The sequence below is a fragment of the Anabrus simplex genome, chromosome 12 (genome assembly GCF_040414725.1).
Source record: "Anabrus simplex isolate iqAnaSimp1 chromosome 12, ASM4041472v1, whole genome shotgun sequence".
In the NCBI taxonomy this organism is placed as follows: Eukaryota; Metazoa; Arthropoda; class Insecta; order Orthoptera; family Tettigoniidae; genus Anabrus; species Anabrus simplex.
The window spans coordinates 28,041,777-28,063,236 of record NC_090276.1 but is presented as its reverse complement, the minus strand read 5'-3'; the positions used below and the strand labels follow the sequence as shown (position 1 = coordinate 28,063,236).

At 37.8% G+C, this 21,460-nt stretch overlaps 1 protein-coding gene across 4 annotated transcripts in view; it reads left to right on the top strand.

Moving 5' to 3' along the window:
- Nucleotides 1-21,460, top strand: part of Bre1 (E3 ubiquitin-protein ligase Bre1) — a 212,842-nt gene that overhangs the window by 36,300 nt on the left and 155,082 nt on the right. For all 4 annotated transcript variants that reach the window (XM_067156629.2, XM_067156630.2, XM_067156626.2 and 1 more), the window contains exons 5-7: nt 14,429-14,550; nt 17,251-17,478; nt 18,830-18,955. In XM_067156629.2, the coding sequence (XP_067012730.1) occupies nt 14,429-14,550; nt 17,251-17,478; nt 18,830-18,955 (476 nt within the window). The remainder of the gene's footprint in view (nt 1-14,428; nt 14,551-17,250; nt 17,479-18,829; nt 18,956-21,460) is intronic.

The window sequence follows — 21,460 nt, the reverse complement described above, 5'->3', positions numbered from 1 at the left end:
GAATTTTGCTGTTGAATTTCTTGCAATCGCAATGCGCTTACAGATCTCAGGTTCGTCTCCGTTATTTGTGACAATAAATCCCAGATATTCGAAGCTGGACATACTGAATTTGAAATCTTATTTTGAATTAGTGTACATGAAGAAAGGTTGCAGCATTCAGTTTTTACTTGATTCAGTTATAAATGTTCATATTTTATTGTATACTAGTTCTCTTTGGATTAGATTACAGTGGAACCTCGATTATCCGTTCCCGGAAAATACGTTTTCCCGGAATATGCGTTCAAATTACGTGGTCCCGCGAGCATCGTAATTAAATCACGTTGTAAAAGTCCCGCATTATCCGTTCCTCGAAGAAACGATTTCCCGGATCAACCGTCCAGAAATCCCAGTCCCATCAACGCTAAATCCTCGAACAATCGTTTTTTAATAAACTGTATCTCACGAAAGGACGGCTATGGCATATTTATGGATCTTGGCGTTAACGCCCCTTCATTGCGATAATTAAAGCAAGGACTGTACCGGTACTGGAAAAGCGAACGGCGGTGAACTTGCATAAGGGACCATCTTAGCATCGCATTCGGGTGGTATTGCTTAGAGAATCTCGGAAAATCATAAAGCAGAGAGTGGCCACAATTGCAAGGAGACACAGCACATTTCGACAGCTCTGCTCGAAGACGGAACGAGTCTTGGGATTGCCTATAACTGTTTAGGTCCTAATGTAAGACTGGGAATTTTACGTTTTCGTGTTAAAATACCAAAACCCGCAGTCGTTTTATTTGCGCACGTCACATTTAAATAGTTGGTATCATTTCCAACTCGTACTGGCATGTGCAGCGAGCGCGCTTACCAGGTGACCTCAAGGTCACGAATAACCGTAATTTCTGAAGTTTTGATGATATTTCTTTTATCTTTCCAATTTGATTGGATTTGTGACGGGCAGAATTTAATATAATGCATTCGAGAACTTTTAAGAATCGATACTTACATTCGAAACCGTGTTTTCGAGTTCAACATAACCTTTAAAAGTCGATGTAGGCCTAATTTGCGCGGTACGAGATTTCCAGAAACTGACTACGTACGAACAGTATACCGGAGAACAAATTACAATGAAAGATTAAGAAATGAAGGGATTTCGTCATCATTTTGGGTGCTTTTGTATCTAATGTGCTTTATTTTATTAGATGAGAGAATTAAAAACTACTTGTGGTCGATTGTCGTTTGACTTGGCGTTATTAGATTTTTCTAAGAGTTTGGCTAGCCTAATCAAAGTTTCTGAACTGAAAGAAGTTTTCACGGGAAACTGACGAAGATTCCCCTATAAAACTGAATATAAAGTATAGAGATTTTGAACTCGCGTAGGCCTACCGGTAATTAATACGGTTTCGCGGTCTAACATGCCTGCCTCTCATCCAGAGGGCCCGGGTTCGATTGCGACCAGTTCAGACAATTTTACCTGGATATAAGTCTGGTTCCAGGTCCACTCAGCCTACGTGATTACCTTTAATTGTGGAGCTATCTAATGGTGAGATGGCGATCCCGATCTAGTGAGCCAGGAATATCGGCCGAGAGGATTCGTTGCACTGACCATGCGCCCCTCGTAATCTGCAGGTCTTCGGGCTGATCAGCGGTCGCTTGGCAGGCAGTCCCACGGGAGCTGTATTTTGGTTTGGTTTAGGAGTTTTTGTAAGATTATAATTATACATATTTCATTTCTGTGATGTTTAGCCAAATTGTTGATGGTTTTCATTCATTCCCGAATTTTCCGTTTTCCCGTGTTGTACGTTTTATTTTCATGGTCCCTTGAAAAACGGAGAATCGAGGTTTCACTGTACATACATCCCAGTTTTTGTGTGAGACAGTGCATTGGTGACAGACCTGGAGAATTCTCATAGTTTTCTTGTACGACGATGATTGGCAGGCTATGAGAATTGTAGTTTTTATGCTCTTTGTAGTTGCGTGATCTGTTGCCACCTCTTGGCTAGCTTATGATTTTCTTCCCATTGAGACATGGAATACGAAGTTTAAGGATACTGATGGCATACTATTTTCTTCGTCACTATGCATCTAGTCCAAAGGAATAAACATTGGAAATGAAGAGTTACTCCTAGCATAAAGTATATTGTCAAGATGGTGCAGTACAGACGGTTGCTGCAAGGTACTGCTGTTTTCGATGAATTATAAGCATACCTTTTGTCAGATGTTTAGAGTAATGGTGAATTGGATATTAGTGGTGGTGAAAGTAATTTTCGTCATTCTGCATCAAGTCATAGATGACAAGTTCATGCTGGTGTGTAGCATTGACTTGCATACAGCTGATAAAAAATGTAAACATGTATAATATAGTAGGCATAAATCTTGTGATCTACTTCTCAAAAGACAATTCAGTTAGGAATTCAGAACCATTTTGAGATATGAAAGATCTGACGTACACCCCACAAAATCCTCCCCGTTTTGGAGAAGTTGTCGATTGTTTATTCATGAATGACATTTTTATTGGTCAATCAGACATTGCAGCTCGAGTTCAGGGCCTATCACCAGTATTTCTAAGACCATTTACAGGTCTGTTTAATAAATTTACACTTGAATGAATAATTCAGTAACGCGGATTATTGTAAATTCATCTCATTCTGTTGCTGTGTGCTTGCTAATTAATATCAAGACCTCACTTAGCTAACATTTCTGACCTAATGGGAAGCCATATGAAGAGAACAACTCTGTTGTTTATAACTGATTGTACTATATTTTTATTCCATCCAAAGACTATACATAAGCCAAACAGACATGGCAACAGTCCTCTGTTCCTAAAATGCAGAAATTTTATTTCAGACAACTGGTAGTAATAAATATATTTGTAAATCACGTACTAAATAAATAAAAGAAATAAATAAAAAAATAAAATAATGGTGATAAAGTACACCAGAATACACTGGGAACATTATAAATCTGGCGGAGATTAATTAGCTTTATAAATGTGTGATAAATTGGTAATTACAATGAAGAGAACTATTTGGTGAAGGGGCTGAGAAATTTCTGGCATAATCTTATCCTGTTACAACTCCAAATTTAGCTTCCAGGTTGAAAAACAGTTATAAATGTACATCACCAATCGTCGAAACTTAGGAATCCTTTTTCAGTGAAAAACTGCCATGAAATGAAGTAGTAAGTTAAGATACAAATGAAAAATCAAGCCTGCAATTCAGAGATCAACCTTAAATTTCTTCCACTGAATTGTAAGTTATAAATAATAATTTCTAATAAAATTTTATAGTGTAGAAAATACTTCGTAAGTTTTTTTCATAAACTTCCAAAAACCTACAAGAAAATCTTGAATCTGTATGGAGCTGACAAAACTTGCAACATTTATTGCAAGGCAAGTTACTTGAAAAGCCGGCTCCGTGGTGTAGGGGTAGCGTGTCTGCCTCTCGCCCAGAGGCCCCATTCGATTCCCGGCCAGGTCAGGGATTTTTCTCTCAACCCGAGGGCTGGTTTGAAGTCCACTCAGCCTACGTGATTAGAATTGAGGAGCTATCTGATGGTGAGATGGTGGCTCCGGTCTCGAAAGCCCAGAATAACGGCCGAGACAATGAGTTGTGTTGACCACACGGCCCCTCGTAATCTGCAGGCCTTAGGGCTGAGCAGCGGTCGCTGGGCAGGCCAAAGCCCTTTCAAGGGCGTTAAGTGCTGTGGGGTTTGGTTTTTTTAAGTTACTTGAAATCAAATGGTAATGTCCTCCATTCCTTTTTTATCACGGTACATGTGAGCACCGTGTAGCATATGAGAATTTATACTATAATAACAGACATCATCTGCCAAAAGAGAAGTATTTGTTAAATCAAAGAATACTTTTTTAAAATAATTTCTGAATACTGTACAGTTGAACCTATCTATGACAATATTTTCAGGCCCAAGCATATCATATTGTAATGATAAAGGGAGAGGAAATTGCATGCAGAATAAACGCATCAACAACGGGAGCATTCTTCTTCTTCCCCAGCCATTACTAGCTTTAAAGTTCGTATCATTGAGTAATTTAGCAAAATGTTGAGCTTTTTATAGACCGTAGAAATGTTTCGACCACTAATTTATTGCAGCTCTCTCCACATAATTTCATTTGCTTTCGCGTAGGGTCGGATTTTACATTTTAATTTTTTAAAGTGTCGCCGTCGTAGATTCTCTAAAAAAATTCACCAAGCGAGTTGGCCGTGCGGTTAGGGGTATGCAGCTGCGAGCTTGCATTCGGGAGATAGTGGGTTCACCGAGCTCGATAGCTGCAGTCGCTTAACTGCAGCCAGTATCCAGTATTCGGAAGATAGTGGGTTCGAACCCCACTGTCGGCAGCCCTGAAGATTGTTTTCCGTGGTTTCCCATTTTCACACCAGGCAGATGCCTTCAATAAGGCCACGGCCGCTTCCTTCCCACTTCCAGGCCTTTCCTGTCCCATCGCCACCAAAAGACCTATCTGTGTCGGTGCGACGTAAAGCAACTTGCAAAAGAAAAAAGAGTGGGTTCAAACCCCACTGTCGGCAGCCCTGAATATGGTTTTCCGTAGTATCCCATTTTGATACTAGGCAAATGCTGGGTCTGTACGTTAACCCCTTAACTGAGCATTAATTTTCCGTGTGTTGCAGATTATATTTTACAAATGTTCAAATATAGTCCATGGTTGATATTGTTTCCAAAGTTAGCATAAATCACATTCCTGTCTGTCGTTTTGGAATTCATCACTCTATTTGGAAGAGCTATTGTCGCTTTCATCGGAAAGCAAGAGCATTAGCTCATTATCACTGTTTGCCATATTACTTTGTTTACACTTGGGGGTTTTAGCACGGAAGCCATATTGCGTCGACTGCTCACCAGAGCCCTGTCAGTGACGCATCCGTTATTACGAGCGATTAAGCGCGCACGTTTTTTCCGTTCCCGATATTTATGGACCCCAGCGATTATATTGCATGCGATCGATTAACTTCGGTATCGTTTCCTCAGTATGTCCACTAGCGAGTTCTCTCGTCGACATTTGAAGGCGATGTCGGAGTCGATTAGTAATACCCATCGACTGCTGTTCTGTAAAGAAAATTCGAAATGAAAGAGAACATATTTTCGTAATAAATGCGCAAATAACGTGTCCAATAATGGTTGTTAACTCGTTAAAAGTAAAGGCTGACTAAATGACCGCTTAATTTTAAGGCTAAATACTGCAATTTAGTAAGAATGGGATACACCTCGAGATATGGCAAGAGTGCATAATTGATTTCAGAGTTTAGTTTATATTTTCTCGCGCCTGGTTAAATTACGGAAAAGCTATTATGAAAATTTATAGCAAGAAGGTTATCATTTCTCTACTGGCGCTTGAAGTGTGTTTTCATCATACGTATACTACGATTAAGTTAGGATAGGTGCTGTTTAAATAAGAAAACTGAAATATTTGCCACAAAATGCGATCATCTTGGGTACGGTATAAGTTTTCTCACTATGTACATTTGCGAGCTGTCTCGTCGACATTCAAAGTCGATACCCTTCGACTGCTGTTCTCTAAAAAAATCAAAATGAAAAAGTATAACACGTTTTCGTAATAATGCGTAAATAACGTGACCAATAGCAGTTGTTAACTCGTTAAAAACAGACTGAAGTAAACGATCTCTTAATTTTAATGTTACATGCGGAAATTGATTAAGAATGTGATACACCTCAAGATATGGCAGAGTACATCACTGATTTCAGAGGATAGTTCATATCTTCTCGCGTCTAGTTAAATTCTGTAAAGGCTATTTACATGTACATTTTTAGTGAGAAGGTTATCATTTTCCTACATGCGTTTCATATATCGTTCCTGCTCTGGCAAACTAACGAATCTGCAAATTGGCAAAAAATTAGGAGAGTTGAAAGAAGTTGTGATTACTCACGTCAAATCAATTTTTATATTTAATGATTGGTTTTATGTGTGAGACATACAGAACGAGCTGCAAATGTGGTACTTTTTTAGAGGGTTAGGCATTATATCAATAATAAAATCTAGACCAAAACTTCACAACTACACTTTCCCTAGTTTGTCACTTTTGCTAGTTTGCCGTAGTGGGGACGATATGTTTTCATGATACATATACGGTTAGGTTAGGTGATGCCGTTTGAAGAAGAAAACTGAAGTGTTTGCCACAGAAACCTTTGGAGTGATACCGTATTTCTCCGAATCCAATACGTTTTTTCCCCCTCAGAATCTCGTGCAAAAAACTCAAGGGTTGTCTTGCATTTGCGGCCTAACAGTAAGTTAATGGATACCACTGGCAATTACCGCGGTAACTACGCTGCTTCTTTTCACCCCCGCGGACGCACGCACACACAAAACTCGTTCACAATAAACGGCCGCCTCTTTATTATACATCGCTAGCCGCAACAACCGGTTGTACAGTGCCTGTTGTGTAACGTCACTGGATCTTGGGAAATAGTGAAGAGAGAATGACGTTCTATTAGCCTCTACAAAAACGTTTCTCAAATCTGCAGAATGGCATCAAAACATGCGAGCCTTTGAATTCTTAGAAAGGCCGGCTACTCAGTGGCAGAGTTATAACGCGTCTATTGTACTTGACGCTTAGTAGAATTAAGTTTTATAGACTGCAGGAATATTTTCGTGATGGATAGTCGTATTGTAAAGATACATGGGAGAGGTATTGCCGGCAAATTTTTTACGGGTTCTCGTCGATATTATGATGCCAGTTTTAACACTCGGAAATGTAGAATAATTGTGCAGCTGCATGAAAATGCGGCATAGGCCTAACTAAAGCCAATGTTTGGCGTTAGCATGAAGACAAAGAGCTAAAAAAATGCGTAGGCCCTACTGTACAAAAAATGCATTCAGTGGTCTGCTACAAGGACACTTTAAGGAAGCACGAAAAACGCAAGGGCGGAATGGCTATACCGTGGCGCAGTAAACTCGTTCGTTGACTTTCAGTGTCCACTAGCCCGGCAAGCGAGACGTGCGTGTAGCGGTAACCGGTTTTATCTGACGATGAGTAAAAGTAACAGTTTTATAGACAGCAAGAATAATTTCTGGATGGATTGTTGTATTGTAGAGACGCATGGAATAGGTATTGCCAGCAGATTTTCAACGGGTTATCTTCGGTATTATGATGCCAATTTTAAGTTAATACTCGTTAAACCCGTGGAAATAAAGAATAATTGTGCAGCCGCAAAAAGAACGGCATGACGAAAGCCAATGTTCGGTGTCTAAAATAGTCTAAAATGCGTAGGCCTACTGCACAACAAAGGCATTCATATGATTTTACAAAGTACTTTGTGATGAAAAAAGTGGGGTTCGTCTTGGATTTGGAGAAATACGGTACTGTATTCTTTTCAGAATGAAATTAAACATACACTTTCACGTAGTATTGGATTTCGGAAAATAACAAACAAGTAAGCCGTAGTGTGGATATCGTCTGCGGAAACGCAAGTTTTGAACAAACTGATTGCCGTTTCATACCGACTTTTAATGTGTATGGGGTTTTTCCGACTTTTATACAAAAATAGGATATAACGACAATCCACTACAGCGAGTAAATTTTTTGCTGTTATGAATTCTTGCTATAACGGACTTCTACTGTATTGTACTTTGTAGCAAAATAAGGACAATAAATGTCAGAATTACCTATAAACTTCTGATGCTTATAAGCAGTTCGCGCATCTTGCGAATAATTACCTTGACGCTTGGAAGGGGTTAATTAAGGCCACGGCTGCTTCCTTCCCACTCCTAGGCCTTTTTTGTACCATCGTTGCCGTAAGGCTTATCTGTCATAGGTAATGTAATATTCTTCAAAACTAGACCTATCTGTGTTGGTGCAGCGTAAAGTCAATTGTAAAAAATCAAACAAAATCCTGCTTTTTTTACCCCCAACTGCAGTCTGTTTCACTCCATCATGCAAATCTTTAAACACTACTAATTTTGCTTCCACCTGGCTTACATTGAACGGAGACCATACGTTTGTTACAACTGAGTGTTACTGAAATGTCTCCATCGCTGTAATGAATAACAATTTTTATTAAGATAGGAAATTTGCCGGAACTGTGCAATGGTGGTTTATTGTTATATCTGTCTTCGTTGTATGGGGGGTTTGACTTTACTTTGTATGTACATGAAAAAGGAATTTATGAAATTCAGTAAATATTTTTCTTGGTGAGAATATAGCACATTCATTCTAGGGATTTTTGCAGTTCCTTACAGAGTATTAGCTGGGTTTTACTGTAGTTGATTTCATTGTAGTTTTTTACTTTGCATATTTTTACTCTTATTTTCAGTTGGGTATATTGTATTAATGAAATTCTTTCCAATAGAAGTGATTTGCAAGGAGTTTTGTGGAAGATGAATACCTAGGAAACAATCCTGGTGCGTAGATGTAGACATGATTAATACAGTATTTACATTCCTTTTTTTTTACATAAAATTTTAGAATGCAAGGACGTTTATGCAAATATTTTGATCACTTTTTCACACTTGAGTAGAGCCTTATTTTGTGTGATATTACATTGCTTTTTTATTTTTTTATTTTTACGATTTTGTCTTGGAGTCTTCACATTATTTTTCACTATCACTTTGGATTGATTGCTAATGCTATATATAGTTGCTTTAAGGTATGATTGGCATGATCAATTCAGTACTGATTTTTCTCTTTGCCTATGCATTAGTAGTGGAAATGGAACTGAATATTTATGCATGAAATGCAGCCACTTTATTAGTAAAGGTTGAAATCTGACTTAGCATTTACTTATCTGTTGTAGCCACAAGTTTGATTTGATCTCACACCATTGAACCTTTATGATCATATCAAACTTAGCTGGTGGTAAAAAGCAGTAAATATCCAAGAAAAGTTTACAAATATTAGAATTAGAAAAAGTTCAAAGGTAGGATATCTATTACCTAGTCTTACTGGATAAGGAAGAATTGCAACAAAGAGAACTGACACTGGGATGTGATAGTCATTCACATTCCTTTCCCTCAACTCTGCTCACACTGATAAATTGTTGGCAATCAACTTCATGATCCGTATCAATGCCTAAAGTATTTGATAAATTAAAATTAATTCATTATTCCACCGTATCGATACTCTATATTTATTGCCTTAATCAATTTCTTCAGTTAGTAACTAACCTAACTCTATGGCACTACAGCCCTGAAGGGTCTTGGCTTACCAAACGACCGCTGCTCAGCCCGAAGGCCTGCAGATTGTGAGGTTTCATGTGGTCAGCATGACGAATCCTCTCAGCCGTTATTGACTTTCTAGACCGGGGCCGCTATCTCACAGTCAGATAGCTCCTCAATTTTAATCAGTTAGACTGAGTGGACCTCAAAATAGCCCTCATACAGGGACGATTCCCTGACCTGGCCAGGAATCTTATCCGGGGCCTCTGGGTACGAGGCAAGCACGCTACCTCCACACCACGGGGCTGGCTTCTTCAGTTAGTAGTACAGTAGAATCTCAATTATACGTTCCTGGAAACTACGTTTTCCTGCATTATCTGTTCCTCAAAGGAACAATTTCCCAGATCAGCCGTCCAGAAATTTCGTTCCCATCAGTTCTAAATCCTCGATCAAGCGTTTTTCAGGAAACTGTATCTCACGAAAGGACGGCTATGGCATAATTATCGATCTTGGTGTTAACGTCCCATCATTATGATAATTAGAGTAAGTACTGTACTTGAAAAGTGATCGGCGGTGAACTTTGTGTAGAGAATCCTCGGAAATCATCAAGCAGAGAGTGACCACAACAATTCGAAGGAGCAGAGCGTATTTCGATAGCTCTACTTGAAGACTGAACAAATTTTGTCAGATGTTCTTAATTGTAAAACGTTCATCCAGGGTTAGAAGTTCGTTTTTACTTTTTTCGATTGTATCGCCAAACAGGTTTTCGGCACTTCCTTCAGGGCACTGTATAGTCATTGGGCTTTCAGGCAGGAATCAAAACTGCTTCTTCTTAACGCAAATTTAGTATGTTAATATCATTGTATACGATTATGTTATCGAGACCAGAACAGATGTTGCACCTTACACACATGAAGCCATAGGAGGTTTTGGGATAAGTCAAGGGCTGTACGTTTCCTTTAAAGGACAATTTCCAGCTCTGCCAAGAAGGAATGTACAGGATAGTCTGTGACTATGGACATACCTTCATTAGGGGGATAAGTTGTTTTACAAGACTGTCAGAAAATGACTCATAATACATTCACAAGTCCTCGGTATGGGCTGTGGTCGAACACATATCACACTGCAGATACAAAATGTTGTTCGTTGACACAAACCTTGTAGCCTCTGTCACTTCATCCAAAGGAAACTTGGAGATGTCATAGAAATTCAGAAACACCCAATTAATTTGAACATAAATGAGAGCTTATTGTTCTCTGGTGTCTGGAAATGTGGCTTACATGCACAAATATCAACACAAGAAGACCTCCGCACTACACAAATAACAATTTAATTACGCGTTATGACCGTGCATAAATATTGCTGCCTTTCACTTCCTCTGATATGTTAGATATGATAACCTCTTCTTTAAGTGTACTGCAGTGTTGGCCACTCACCGACTCTTGATACAGAATATCTGCCTATATTACCATGGTCAGCAGCCCAGATGGATAGCAGAACCTCAGTGGTTACTGAAGTCCGTGAAAGAAAGAACATTGTAGTATTGCTCCTGGTTGACTGTCTGACGATGTTACAGGGTGGTCAGAAACAACGTGAACCGGGTATATGGGCGTTAGAGGGTTGGTAATTCAATTAATTTGAAAAATATAATTCAGTATCTTGCGCCATTATAATTTTATCAGCTGCTGAAGTTAGCCAGTGATATCGCTTTGCGGGCGAATTCAAATGGGCTTCACGAGGCATTGTTGCTAAATTTGCATGTGGCTCAAGACTGCCTTATTGCAACTGATTTATCACTCACTCTTCTTTTCCGTGCTATCTGATTTCTTGGTCACGATGAGATACAGCAAACCCAACAGTACCATTATTTCACAACTTTTAGTGTATTCAGCATCCCTTTCTCTGGAATATTGTATTTTTTTTTTTTTTTTTTTGAGACTGAATATATAATTTATTTTGTTGAAACACATGCTGTGAGCTTGTATTCGGGAGAAAGTGGGTTCCAATCCTGCCATCGACAGCCCTGAAGATGGTTTTCCATGGTTTCCCATCTTCACACCAGGCAAATGCTGGGGCTGTACCTTAATTAAGACCATCGCTGCTACCTTTCCCATCCTTGTCACCGAAAACTTTCGAATTGGTGCGACGTTAAAATCACTCGCAAAAATAAAAGTATTTGAAATATGATGAGTGTTTTCCTTAATCTTTTGTTGGAGGATAGACTGTTTTCATCCTTGGTATTCCATTTCTCCTGAATTTTAAAATAGTTTAAATTTAGTATAAAATGATTGTTTAGTCATTGTTGTCTATGCTGAAATTACTATTATATATCACTATTGATCAGTCAGTATTTCTAATTAAAAAAAAAATACTTGAGTAGTTCCCTGCACAGCTAAAGCATGTGTTAGTGCTTTTTCCCCACTGGTGTTTATTGTATTCTCTTTGTAAATAAATACAATGTGTTATAATAATGAGCCACTTAATATTGTAGATTAAATTATGTTGGAGATAAAAATGGTATTATAAAAAAATGTAAAAGAATCTCATTTGCTTGAAGGTATGGTTTACAAATTATATGAGTAATTGCTTTGAAAATTATCTGGTACCAATTTTTTAAGGTTCTGATATGATGTAGTTGTAAATGGGAGAAACATGATAATGAAAACCTACTACCTGTTTTCCAGTCAGTGACTGGGTCAGGGATGGAATGAATCGGTATCGTGCCGGCTGCCGAAGCCTGTTGCACTCCTCTGGGGCAATAATTTATGAATGACAGATGAAATGAAATGATATTGGAGAGTGTTGCTGGAATGAAAGATGATACAGAAAACCAGAGTACCCGGAGAAAAACCTGTCCCACCTCCGTTTTGTCCAGCACAAATCTCACATGGAGTGACCGGGATTTGAACCACGGAACCCAGTGGTGAGAGGCTGTCGCCTGAGCCGCGGAGGCTAGAAACATGATAATAAAAGATAAATTAATACTGTAATACAAATAATTTTTAAATAAATAAGTAATCTTTTAAATTATTCTGAAATTTGAAGTAATATTTTTTTTTCTTTCATTTTTGTACTATGGACATTTTTGTTTTTTCACTCATTTCTGACACAGAAATTATCTAATTTAATATTATGCTTAAACAATTGTGAAATGTAAACAGTTGGCGTATTATCATCAAACTACAGTACTTCGTTTGCACTGTCATACTACATATCAATGCATGTTTCTATCTGCTGCATATGTTAATGATAGCCAACTTGAAAGATCTGCTTAATTAAATAGTTGATTTGCTGTAGTAATAACTGTGCCACTTCTCTCGTCAGCAGCAGAGTTAATACTGTAGCAAATTTCCTTCCAAGGGCAACACAATAAAGTTGGCTGTTGCTGATTACTTGTTATATCCTAGAGTTCCATCTTGCAAATAAACCAAAGGGTTGTCCACTGTCAACCATTCTCTTTGTTGAGGTAGCAACTCCTCACATAACATTTCTTTGCCCTTGTTTTGTCTCATTGCCTTCTTAGTTGCTCTTTTCTCTGATATGTTTGGACCAATGTAATGTTTCACAGTCTGCATAATGCAGTCTGAATTGATCACGAGTAATAACAGCACACAAACTGAGATTAATTCATGAGAATTTAAAATGTGCATTTATTAGGAAAACAGACATGAAATTAAACTTCATAGCTGTTTGAATTTAGAGTACGTGTGGATTTTAACTCGGAACAGACATTGATTACAAGGAAAATACTACGTGTGTTGGTTTCTGAGTCTAAACCTGTGTTACAACAATTCTTAGCCCATGGATGATGGTTTTCTGTCATACATGGTTGTTAATTTAGGTTTTTGAATGGATCTGCTGGCACCAAAGGTCGCTGATTAGAGCTTGTGGCTTACATTTCTCCCATTTGCATAGCAACCACAACTTTCAAGATAGAATTTGCTTGTTATTTTAAGTTAGGAATCTGGGAAGTCTCTCAGGCAACCATTTTACCCTGGTTTTAGAATGGTTTTCACACAATGTTTGTTTTTCCTTTGAGGGATTAATTCCTGGTGTAAATCAATTTTCTTTTTGACTCCTCTCAGGGATAAGCCTTCAAAAAATTGGAGAGAAATTTGGTGTGATTTGTTACTTTTTATATTGCAATCTTTTGAGGTATTACATTTTTATGTGCAGTTTTTAAATATTTTTATTAATCTGACTGAAATTACAGGTGAATACAGGGGTCTGGAATATGACAATACATTTATAAATTACTGACGTACAGTGGTTATGAATAAAGCAAATGAGATTTAAATACAAGAACAATTTGCTGCACATGGAGTGCACGGTCTGTGAGTCCGCTTCTGTGATTATCGGCTTGTACATTCGACAGCAATGCTGACGCATGGACTTCGGGACTGCCTTAGAGAAAGTGTAATACATGAAATGAACGACTGAGCATGTCAGCCTAGAATTTGATTTGCGGTCCCACATTCTGCATGCATGCTGTTTTGCATCGTACTTTCACAAAATATTGTTTTTGTCTAGAAAATACTTGCGGAACATTTATGAAAGATTTATAGCTATTTATAGCCTTCAGAATAAGTTACATTGTAATTTGTTTAATTTAAATAATGGTCTACACAAGTTTTGTCAAAAGTCATGACTTCATGAATTTTTATAAACGAAACAATTAATTCCTTTATGAGTTTGTTTTATTTTACAATAATTCTTAGGCAAACAGTTTGTTGATAAAAGTTGTTTTAAAAAGAAAGCGGTCCTCAATTCTGTGCTCGTGCAGATGTGTTCCGATTAGAGACACGTGCTGAGAAGGTTAATATGAGAGAGAATGTAAACAGTGTTTCAGTATCCTGATGGGTTCCTTCAGTGCTAAGAGGACAATGGCATGGATCTTTGCTGATTCTTGATCTGTTGCAGAAGTTGACAAAGTAAGGCATAATCTTGCAAAGTTTTTTTTTTTATATGATCTCTCTTGATTACTGTGTTGGAAGTGTCTGATTTTAGTTATTCAGTATATTATAAATAAAATAAATAAGTCTTTTAAGCAGACCCTGGACCTGTGCAGGATTTAAGAAGCTGGGACAAAAGATAAATGGGTTATTAAATGATAGTCCCCAGAAATAAATGAGCTGTAAGGGATTTTTCTCTCTTTCTCAGGAAATAAATATACGGTATTTATATATGCGTTATCAGATATCAAAATTAATATTCTAAATATTTAGGGCTAAAAAAAAATTTAAATGAAATTTAAAGTAGATTAGAATATTGTAACTCATTACTTTCTCTTTGTTTTCGCTGTAGATGAAGCACCGAATATGGACGAAACAATTCGGCAAGCAAATATCGAGATCCAGGCGGAAAATAGAAATCTTCAGGCATTGAATACGTCTTTACATGAGAAGTACCACACAATGTCTCTTAAGGTAAAATTTTCATCTCAGACCATTAGAAAATATGAAAAATGTTCTTTCAAAATCTATTTCTTCTACCCCTCCCCTCTAGTAAAATTGTTTTTGCCTACCACTTTCATTATGCCACAGGTGACTACAGACTTCGAGAGGGAAGGGTCGGTTTCTAGCTTGGGACTGGGTGTTGGTGTTAGTCTCAATACATATAAACAAGACACTACAGAACAAATATTTCAGGTTCCCTATGGGAATCAACATCTTTATCATCTGATGGCCAGGCAGGCATCAATTTTTGAAAATGAGACGAAGTTTCTCATAGTGCATTGGCACTGCCGGTGGCTCCAAGTAGCCTACGCAGTGGCCTCCACGATATGCACTAGCCATGTGTCTTGGTGAGTGTGCTATTTACCAACTGATGAGCCCAACTTAGCACACTGGGGTGAAACGCTGGCAACCAGGAATGAGTTAGCTGGAAAATTTATTATGTCCAATAACGGACCAACTATGTTGGTATTATAAATTTACTCATTTGGAACAAATATATCAGGTTCCCTATGGTAATCAACATTTTTATCATAAGGGGTAAGTTCCGAGCTGTCAGTGGAGAGATGGCGTGGAATAGATTTGTGGATGAATAAGTTTGAGTAGAGTTTTTAAAAGTAGTAAAGATCACAATATGAAGTTGGAATTCAAGGGGACAAATTGGGGCAAATATTTGTTTATAGGAAGAGGAGATTGGGAGGTATTTACCAAGGGAGATGTTTGATAAGTTTCCAAACTCTGAGATTATTTAAGGAAAGACTGGGTAAATAAACAGCTGATAGAGGATCTACCTCCTGAGTGACTGCCCAAAATAGAGATCAGTGGTAATTGATTAAGCCGTAAGAAACTGCATGGTTAAAGAGCCAAAAGACTTTCTTCCTTTCTTCTTCCTATCTGTTTTCTCCTTGATAATAAATCACTAGGGCTCGGATGTTTAAGACGTAAAAATAGCCCAAATAAGCAAGCAAATATGACCTCAAAAGTGACAAAATATGACGTAAAAAGACAAAATATGATCTGTAAATGATTAATCTAAATATGGCCATTTTAACCCTGACAGTAACACCATACGTTTTTCTGACGTGTTGTGCGAATGAATGCCATCTATTCCTCTTAAGGAGGGGAGAGTTATCCCCTCCACCACCTTTATTCCTTGTTCATTCCATCTGGTAACTTTAATGTAACTTTAGATAATAGGCTTTGAGTGACACGTCTTCGAAACGTGTGGTGTAACTAAAGTGATATTTATAGACGTGTTACTGTCAGGGTTAAAATGAGTTATAAATCGAAACGGCAATTCCTTTGATACATATTTGATAACTAAATTCTTTATTCTTACTTTCATATCAATTTCTTGAATATACATGTTTAGCAGTAATTCACAGTCTATTGTCCTTGATTCACTTATCAAACCTATAAAGTATTAAGTTCGCTAAGATTATCAGATCACACAGTATTTTATAAGGCAAAACATGTTTGCACCCTTCATTGGAGGTTAGAAATACGAGATAACTAGAAATCAATCTATATTTAAAAAAACATTTTAAGACGTTTAAACCCAGATACATTAATATTACTCAAATGCGTTTAAGTTTAAATTGAGCACCACAAAACATAAGTGGATGTCTTTCGATACATTATGGTAGGGCGGCAGGGAAAATAGTGAAAACTCCCTTAACTTTTTCATTCTTTTCCACGGGTGGTATTGAAGTGTATGATGGGATTCATCTTCAAAGCATCAGGCACGAAAGACCTCCGATTATCACTAAACATATTCTTGTAAGAAGAGAAGCTCCTTTCTACGTCACAAGACGTTATTGGTACATATTTAAGTAATGTTAAATCACTGCTGTCAAGTATGCACTCATCTTAAAATGTACTGGTACCTTCTCCTCTAAGAACATCATTTATCTTGCACACACAGCAAAAACCATCACTTCGATTAAGCACATTTTGAAGTTTCTGTTTTACACTGACGCCAACTATTCCAAGTGCTTGTTGTGCTGAAAGTTCAACACTTCTCACGATTTCAATACTTGCATGAATTTCTTAGCTATCAGCTTCTAAACGAGCAATTGCACTCAATATAATTCTGAAGTTTGACTTAATATATGCCAGACTTTCTGACAAACTGTTGGAAAACAATTCCTTTCAATCTTGATAGAAAAGGCAGAGTATTCCACTTGTATACGTAAAAGCAGTTTTGTTAATACTAGTTCTCATTCGGAAAGTGGACGATGATTTTGCACAGCTACAAACTGCCGAAATATGACGTTTCTGCGAATAGCTTATGAGAAAAAATAGCTAGAATATGCATTTATATGACAAATAAAAATCATTTACTTGTGACGATAATCACGTGATTGCACCAAAATCCAGTCAGGAAAGAAAATAAAGACAAAGAAAATATATGACTTTTCCTAAACATCCAAGCCCTATAAATCACTAATATATTACGTGTGGTAGAAAGTTGATGTTGAACAAATGAGAGTTCCCAGTTACAAAAATACATATTTTGTGCATCATTGTAATCAGAAAGAAGTATGCTGTCTGGAAAGAATAAATCTTTACTCTTTGAAAACTTCAAATCAATTCCTTAGTAATTATGTTCCCTACACCCTGACTTTTCTGTATACGGTGTTAATTGTATATTGATTGTGTTCTTCTTGGTAGATGGCAGAACTTCAGGACCTTGTAAATCAAAAGGATACTGAAGCAGCAGAGCTGAGAAATCAGATCGATGACCTGCAGTATGAACTCCTCAAGGTGCAGTCCAGAAATGACAAGCTTGAAAATCACTTGGCAGAGGCAATTGAGAAGTTGAAAACTTACCAACAAATCCATGGTGATGATAACAGCATCGTCAAACCTGTTGTAACTACGACTGTTTCCCAGAAGAAGGTAAAGAGATTTCGTACTGTTAATATTTTAACTACTCGAACTAGCTTTAATTGAACAGTGCCAACAATTTATAAAAAAATGTACAAAATTATTTTAGCTCATAGTTATACCAGGTGCATGCATACGTTCTTGTGGTAAAGAAAACACACAATTTTCAAGTGAAATTCATTTTTTTAAATTCAAAATATTGGCCATTGGCTTCTACACACTTCGCCCATCTTTCAGGTAAATTATGAATACTATGCCAGAAAAACTGCTTGTCTTTTGCGGCAAACCATTGATCGAGCCAATTTCCAACTTCCTCGAAATTGCTGAAGTGCTGACCACGAACAGTATACCGGTGACCAGATTACGGTGGAAGATTTAAAGAAAAAGGGTTTTCGCCATCATGTTGGGTGCTTTTGTATCCAATGTGCTTTATTTTATTAGATTAGAGAATTAAAAACTACTTGTGGTCGATTGTTGTTTGGCTTGGTGTTATTAGGTTTTTCGAACAGTTTGACCAATCAGTTGCTGAACTGAAAGAAGTTTTCAGATGAAGTTTCCCCGGTAAAACTGAATGTAAAGTTTCAAGATTTTTAAGTCGCACACCGGTAATTAATGTTTGAAGCCGGCCCCGCGGTCGAACTTGCCTGCCTCACACCCGGAGGGCCCAGGTTCAATTCCCGGCCTGACTGGATATGAGGGCTGGTTCTAGGTTCACTCATTCTACGATTACCTTTATTTGAGGCGCTATTTAATGGTGAGATGGCGACCCCGGTCTAGAGACTCAGGAATAACGGCCGAGAGGATTTGTCACATTGACCATGCGTCAACTCTTAATCTGCAGGCCTTCGGACCGAGCAGCTGTCGCTTGGTAGGCGGAAGGCCCAATGGGGCTGTGGTTTGGTTAGGTTTAGGGGTGTTTGTAAGATTATAAGTATATATATTTCTTTTTTGTGATGTTTAGCCAAATTGTTGATGGTTCATTCGTTCCCGGATTTTCCGTTTTCCCGTGTTGTACGGTATTTTCCCGTGGTCCCTCCAAAAACGGAGAATCGAAGTCGCACTGTATCTCCATAGAGGATTTCTGCCGGTTGGAGTGTTGATTGTAGTCAAGAAGGGAACTATAGAATTGACATACAGGTTTCCCAGTTAGCATCAACTCAGAAGACTTGCATTTAGGAAGCACAATATTATCATCTGCTAGTGGACCTCAGTAATCTCCATTTTATCCTTTGGTAGCAAAGGATTGAGGAAGACTTCGTAACTTTGTTTTCATCACTTCTTCCACTTACCCTTACCACCATAGTAACTCTGCTTCATGTGAATTTTGATTCTTAGATGTCTTTTTTATTTTTTTATTTTTCAGCTTGAAGATCTCCAGAAGGAAGTTGAAGAGCTGAGGGAACTTTCCAATAATCGGCTACAGGAACTGGATAAACTTCATCAGCAGCATCGAGATTCCCTTAAAGAAGTTGAGAAGCTCAAAATGGATGTATGTTAACCTTCTGTGTAAATATTCTTTATACTGTACTAGCTTCTACTTACGGCTTCACATACATGGAAGTTTTTTAGTGTCCATCAGTTCAGTGACACTGAAAATATCAAAATGTGTTCAGCAGTTTGTAAAAAAGGGTGTAACATATTGTGAGACAGTTGAGCTTCTCGCTCTTCTTCAGTTTCGTGAAGGCACCTTAATTTTTCTTTCATTGCCCTTGTATTATTTTTGGATTAGCAGAGATTTTCTTTTAGGGATGGAATTGGTACTAATAAAGAAAGCTTAATGAAGGTAGCTTACGAATAATAACCAGTCAACTTCATAATAATGTAGCCTCAGGCTACAACAGACTGCAAACAAAGTTAGCAACTAAACAGGTAATCATGACACCAATAACTGGAACGTTACAAAATAACTGTAATAAGCATTGTAAGAGTTTACATACGTTAATACGGCGTGGGCTTAAGTTCTTAACTACCTCCAGTGGTTTCCCCTAGACTGTTATATCACGTCTTCCATTCCTCGATCCTTGTGTAAGTACTACAGTTCTTTTATGTTTACCTGTTCTTGTAATCTCCCTCTCTCTTTCATCCAATAGGACAATGTCCTCTTTTGACTTCTTTTGAGTGACAACATGCTCCCTAGCATGGGTCCTGTTCTAACTTCTAATTTCTCTTCCTTTTCTACTTCGGTCCGAGCTTTACAGGCACATTTGCTTTGTGTATCTCGTTATCATGTGGATCAGTTTATGTGGGACCTTTTTCTTCTCCAGACCAACCAAATCCTATCTCGGGTAATACCATCGCATGCTTTTTTCAAATTGATGACCAGTATTTGATTTTTGTTGTATTCCCAGTATTTTCCCCACAATCTGTCACATTGCAGATGTCAAGTCACTGTTAATCTTCCACTTCTAAAATCATGTTGTTACTCTTACAGTTGGGTTTCCACCAGTGGCCTCAAACATTATTTTATTATTATTTCAAACCCTTTCATTACATGCAGAGTCTGGGTAATTCTTCTGTAGTTCCCTCAATCTCTCTCCAGTTTCCTTTCTAAAATATAGGGAGAATAATTCCTTTTTTCCAGTCTTCTGGGATGGTCTTCCCTCTCAAAGATGCTTTTAACACCCTTCTTAACCAATATATTCCCCAACTTCCAGCAGCTTTAAATCATTTCTATATTTACTTAAATCCCCTCCTATTTGATTTGTGTAGATCCCATTCCTTTGAAAGTATATTTTCCATCTTCTGTTGATGGCAGGAGCTTCAGTGATCAGATTGCGACGTAGTATCATAATCAAATACAGTGAAACCTCGTTAGTACATTCATCATTAACACGTTTTCCTGCTTAGCACGTCGTAAATTAGAAGTCCTGACGCCCATCGTATTAATTCTTTGTAAAAAGTACTTCACTTAAAACACGTCATGATTTTTCGCCTTTACCGCGTAATACGATCATATATTGTCCAGCCCTGAAAATGTTCTTTGTCATCCCTTGTGTACGGAATGTGATTTCCAACAGAGATAAGAGTCCTCGCCACGGATAGGTCCGAGAAAGTTGTGCTATAAGAGGAAATTACCTTGAATTCTCGAACACCGAGTATATTGCGCCTTCAAGGGGCAAGCTGTTAGCTTAGGTAAAGTTGAGTTTTGCGTCATTGATTGGCAGCAAAGACTTTACACTAGAAGGAGACAGGACAATGCTAAGTTAAAGCACAGTAAAATAGATTCCACTGCAGCTAGGAACGCAGAATTCAGTTTTCATACTTTTTTTTCATCCAAAATTATGCGTCACGTAAGTTACCGCCACAAAATGTGTAATGGATGTGTAACTCGAGCAACCGTGCAGATATTGGTGGATGGTCATGACCGAGAGACATATCTATGATCATTTGATTTTCTCAAAGGTAAAAGTGGTTCATTTTTTGTTCTATGTTCTTTGTTCTATGGAAGGGTCTTTGTTGTCAGTGAGATTGTTGAATAACCCAGTGCGCTTGATGTGCTTGCAGCCTATTTTGCATTCCAGTCAGAACTTAAGAAATTTATTTTTTCAAAATCATTCTTTCCAACTTTGGAAACTTTCCTTCACACACTCGTTTTCTTTTTCCATTTCTATTTTGCTTAAACACATTTTCAATTTTGTCTCGGTTACCCTAAATAGTGTTCAAAGTAGAAGGTGCTAGTTTTAACGTTCGCGCAACCCTACGTGCTTAAGATGTGGATTCCTATCTACTTCTTGAAGGATTTTAATTTTTTCTTCGTTAGCGAGTGGTTTCATGACCCTTTTCTTATCCATAGCTAGGTTATCACAAGACAGATTCCGTATGTACCGCGCTACTGAACTTCTCACGATTATTCTATTAGTCCATAAATAGGCTGTCACGTGACAAATAATCACTTAACTTCTTTTTACCACTCAGCACAATAAATTGAATGTAATGCCAATAATTGTTCTTGTGATAAGGTGATTTAAATCCGTGTGGTACGAGTGAAGTTAAA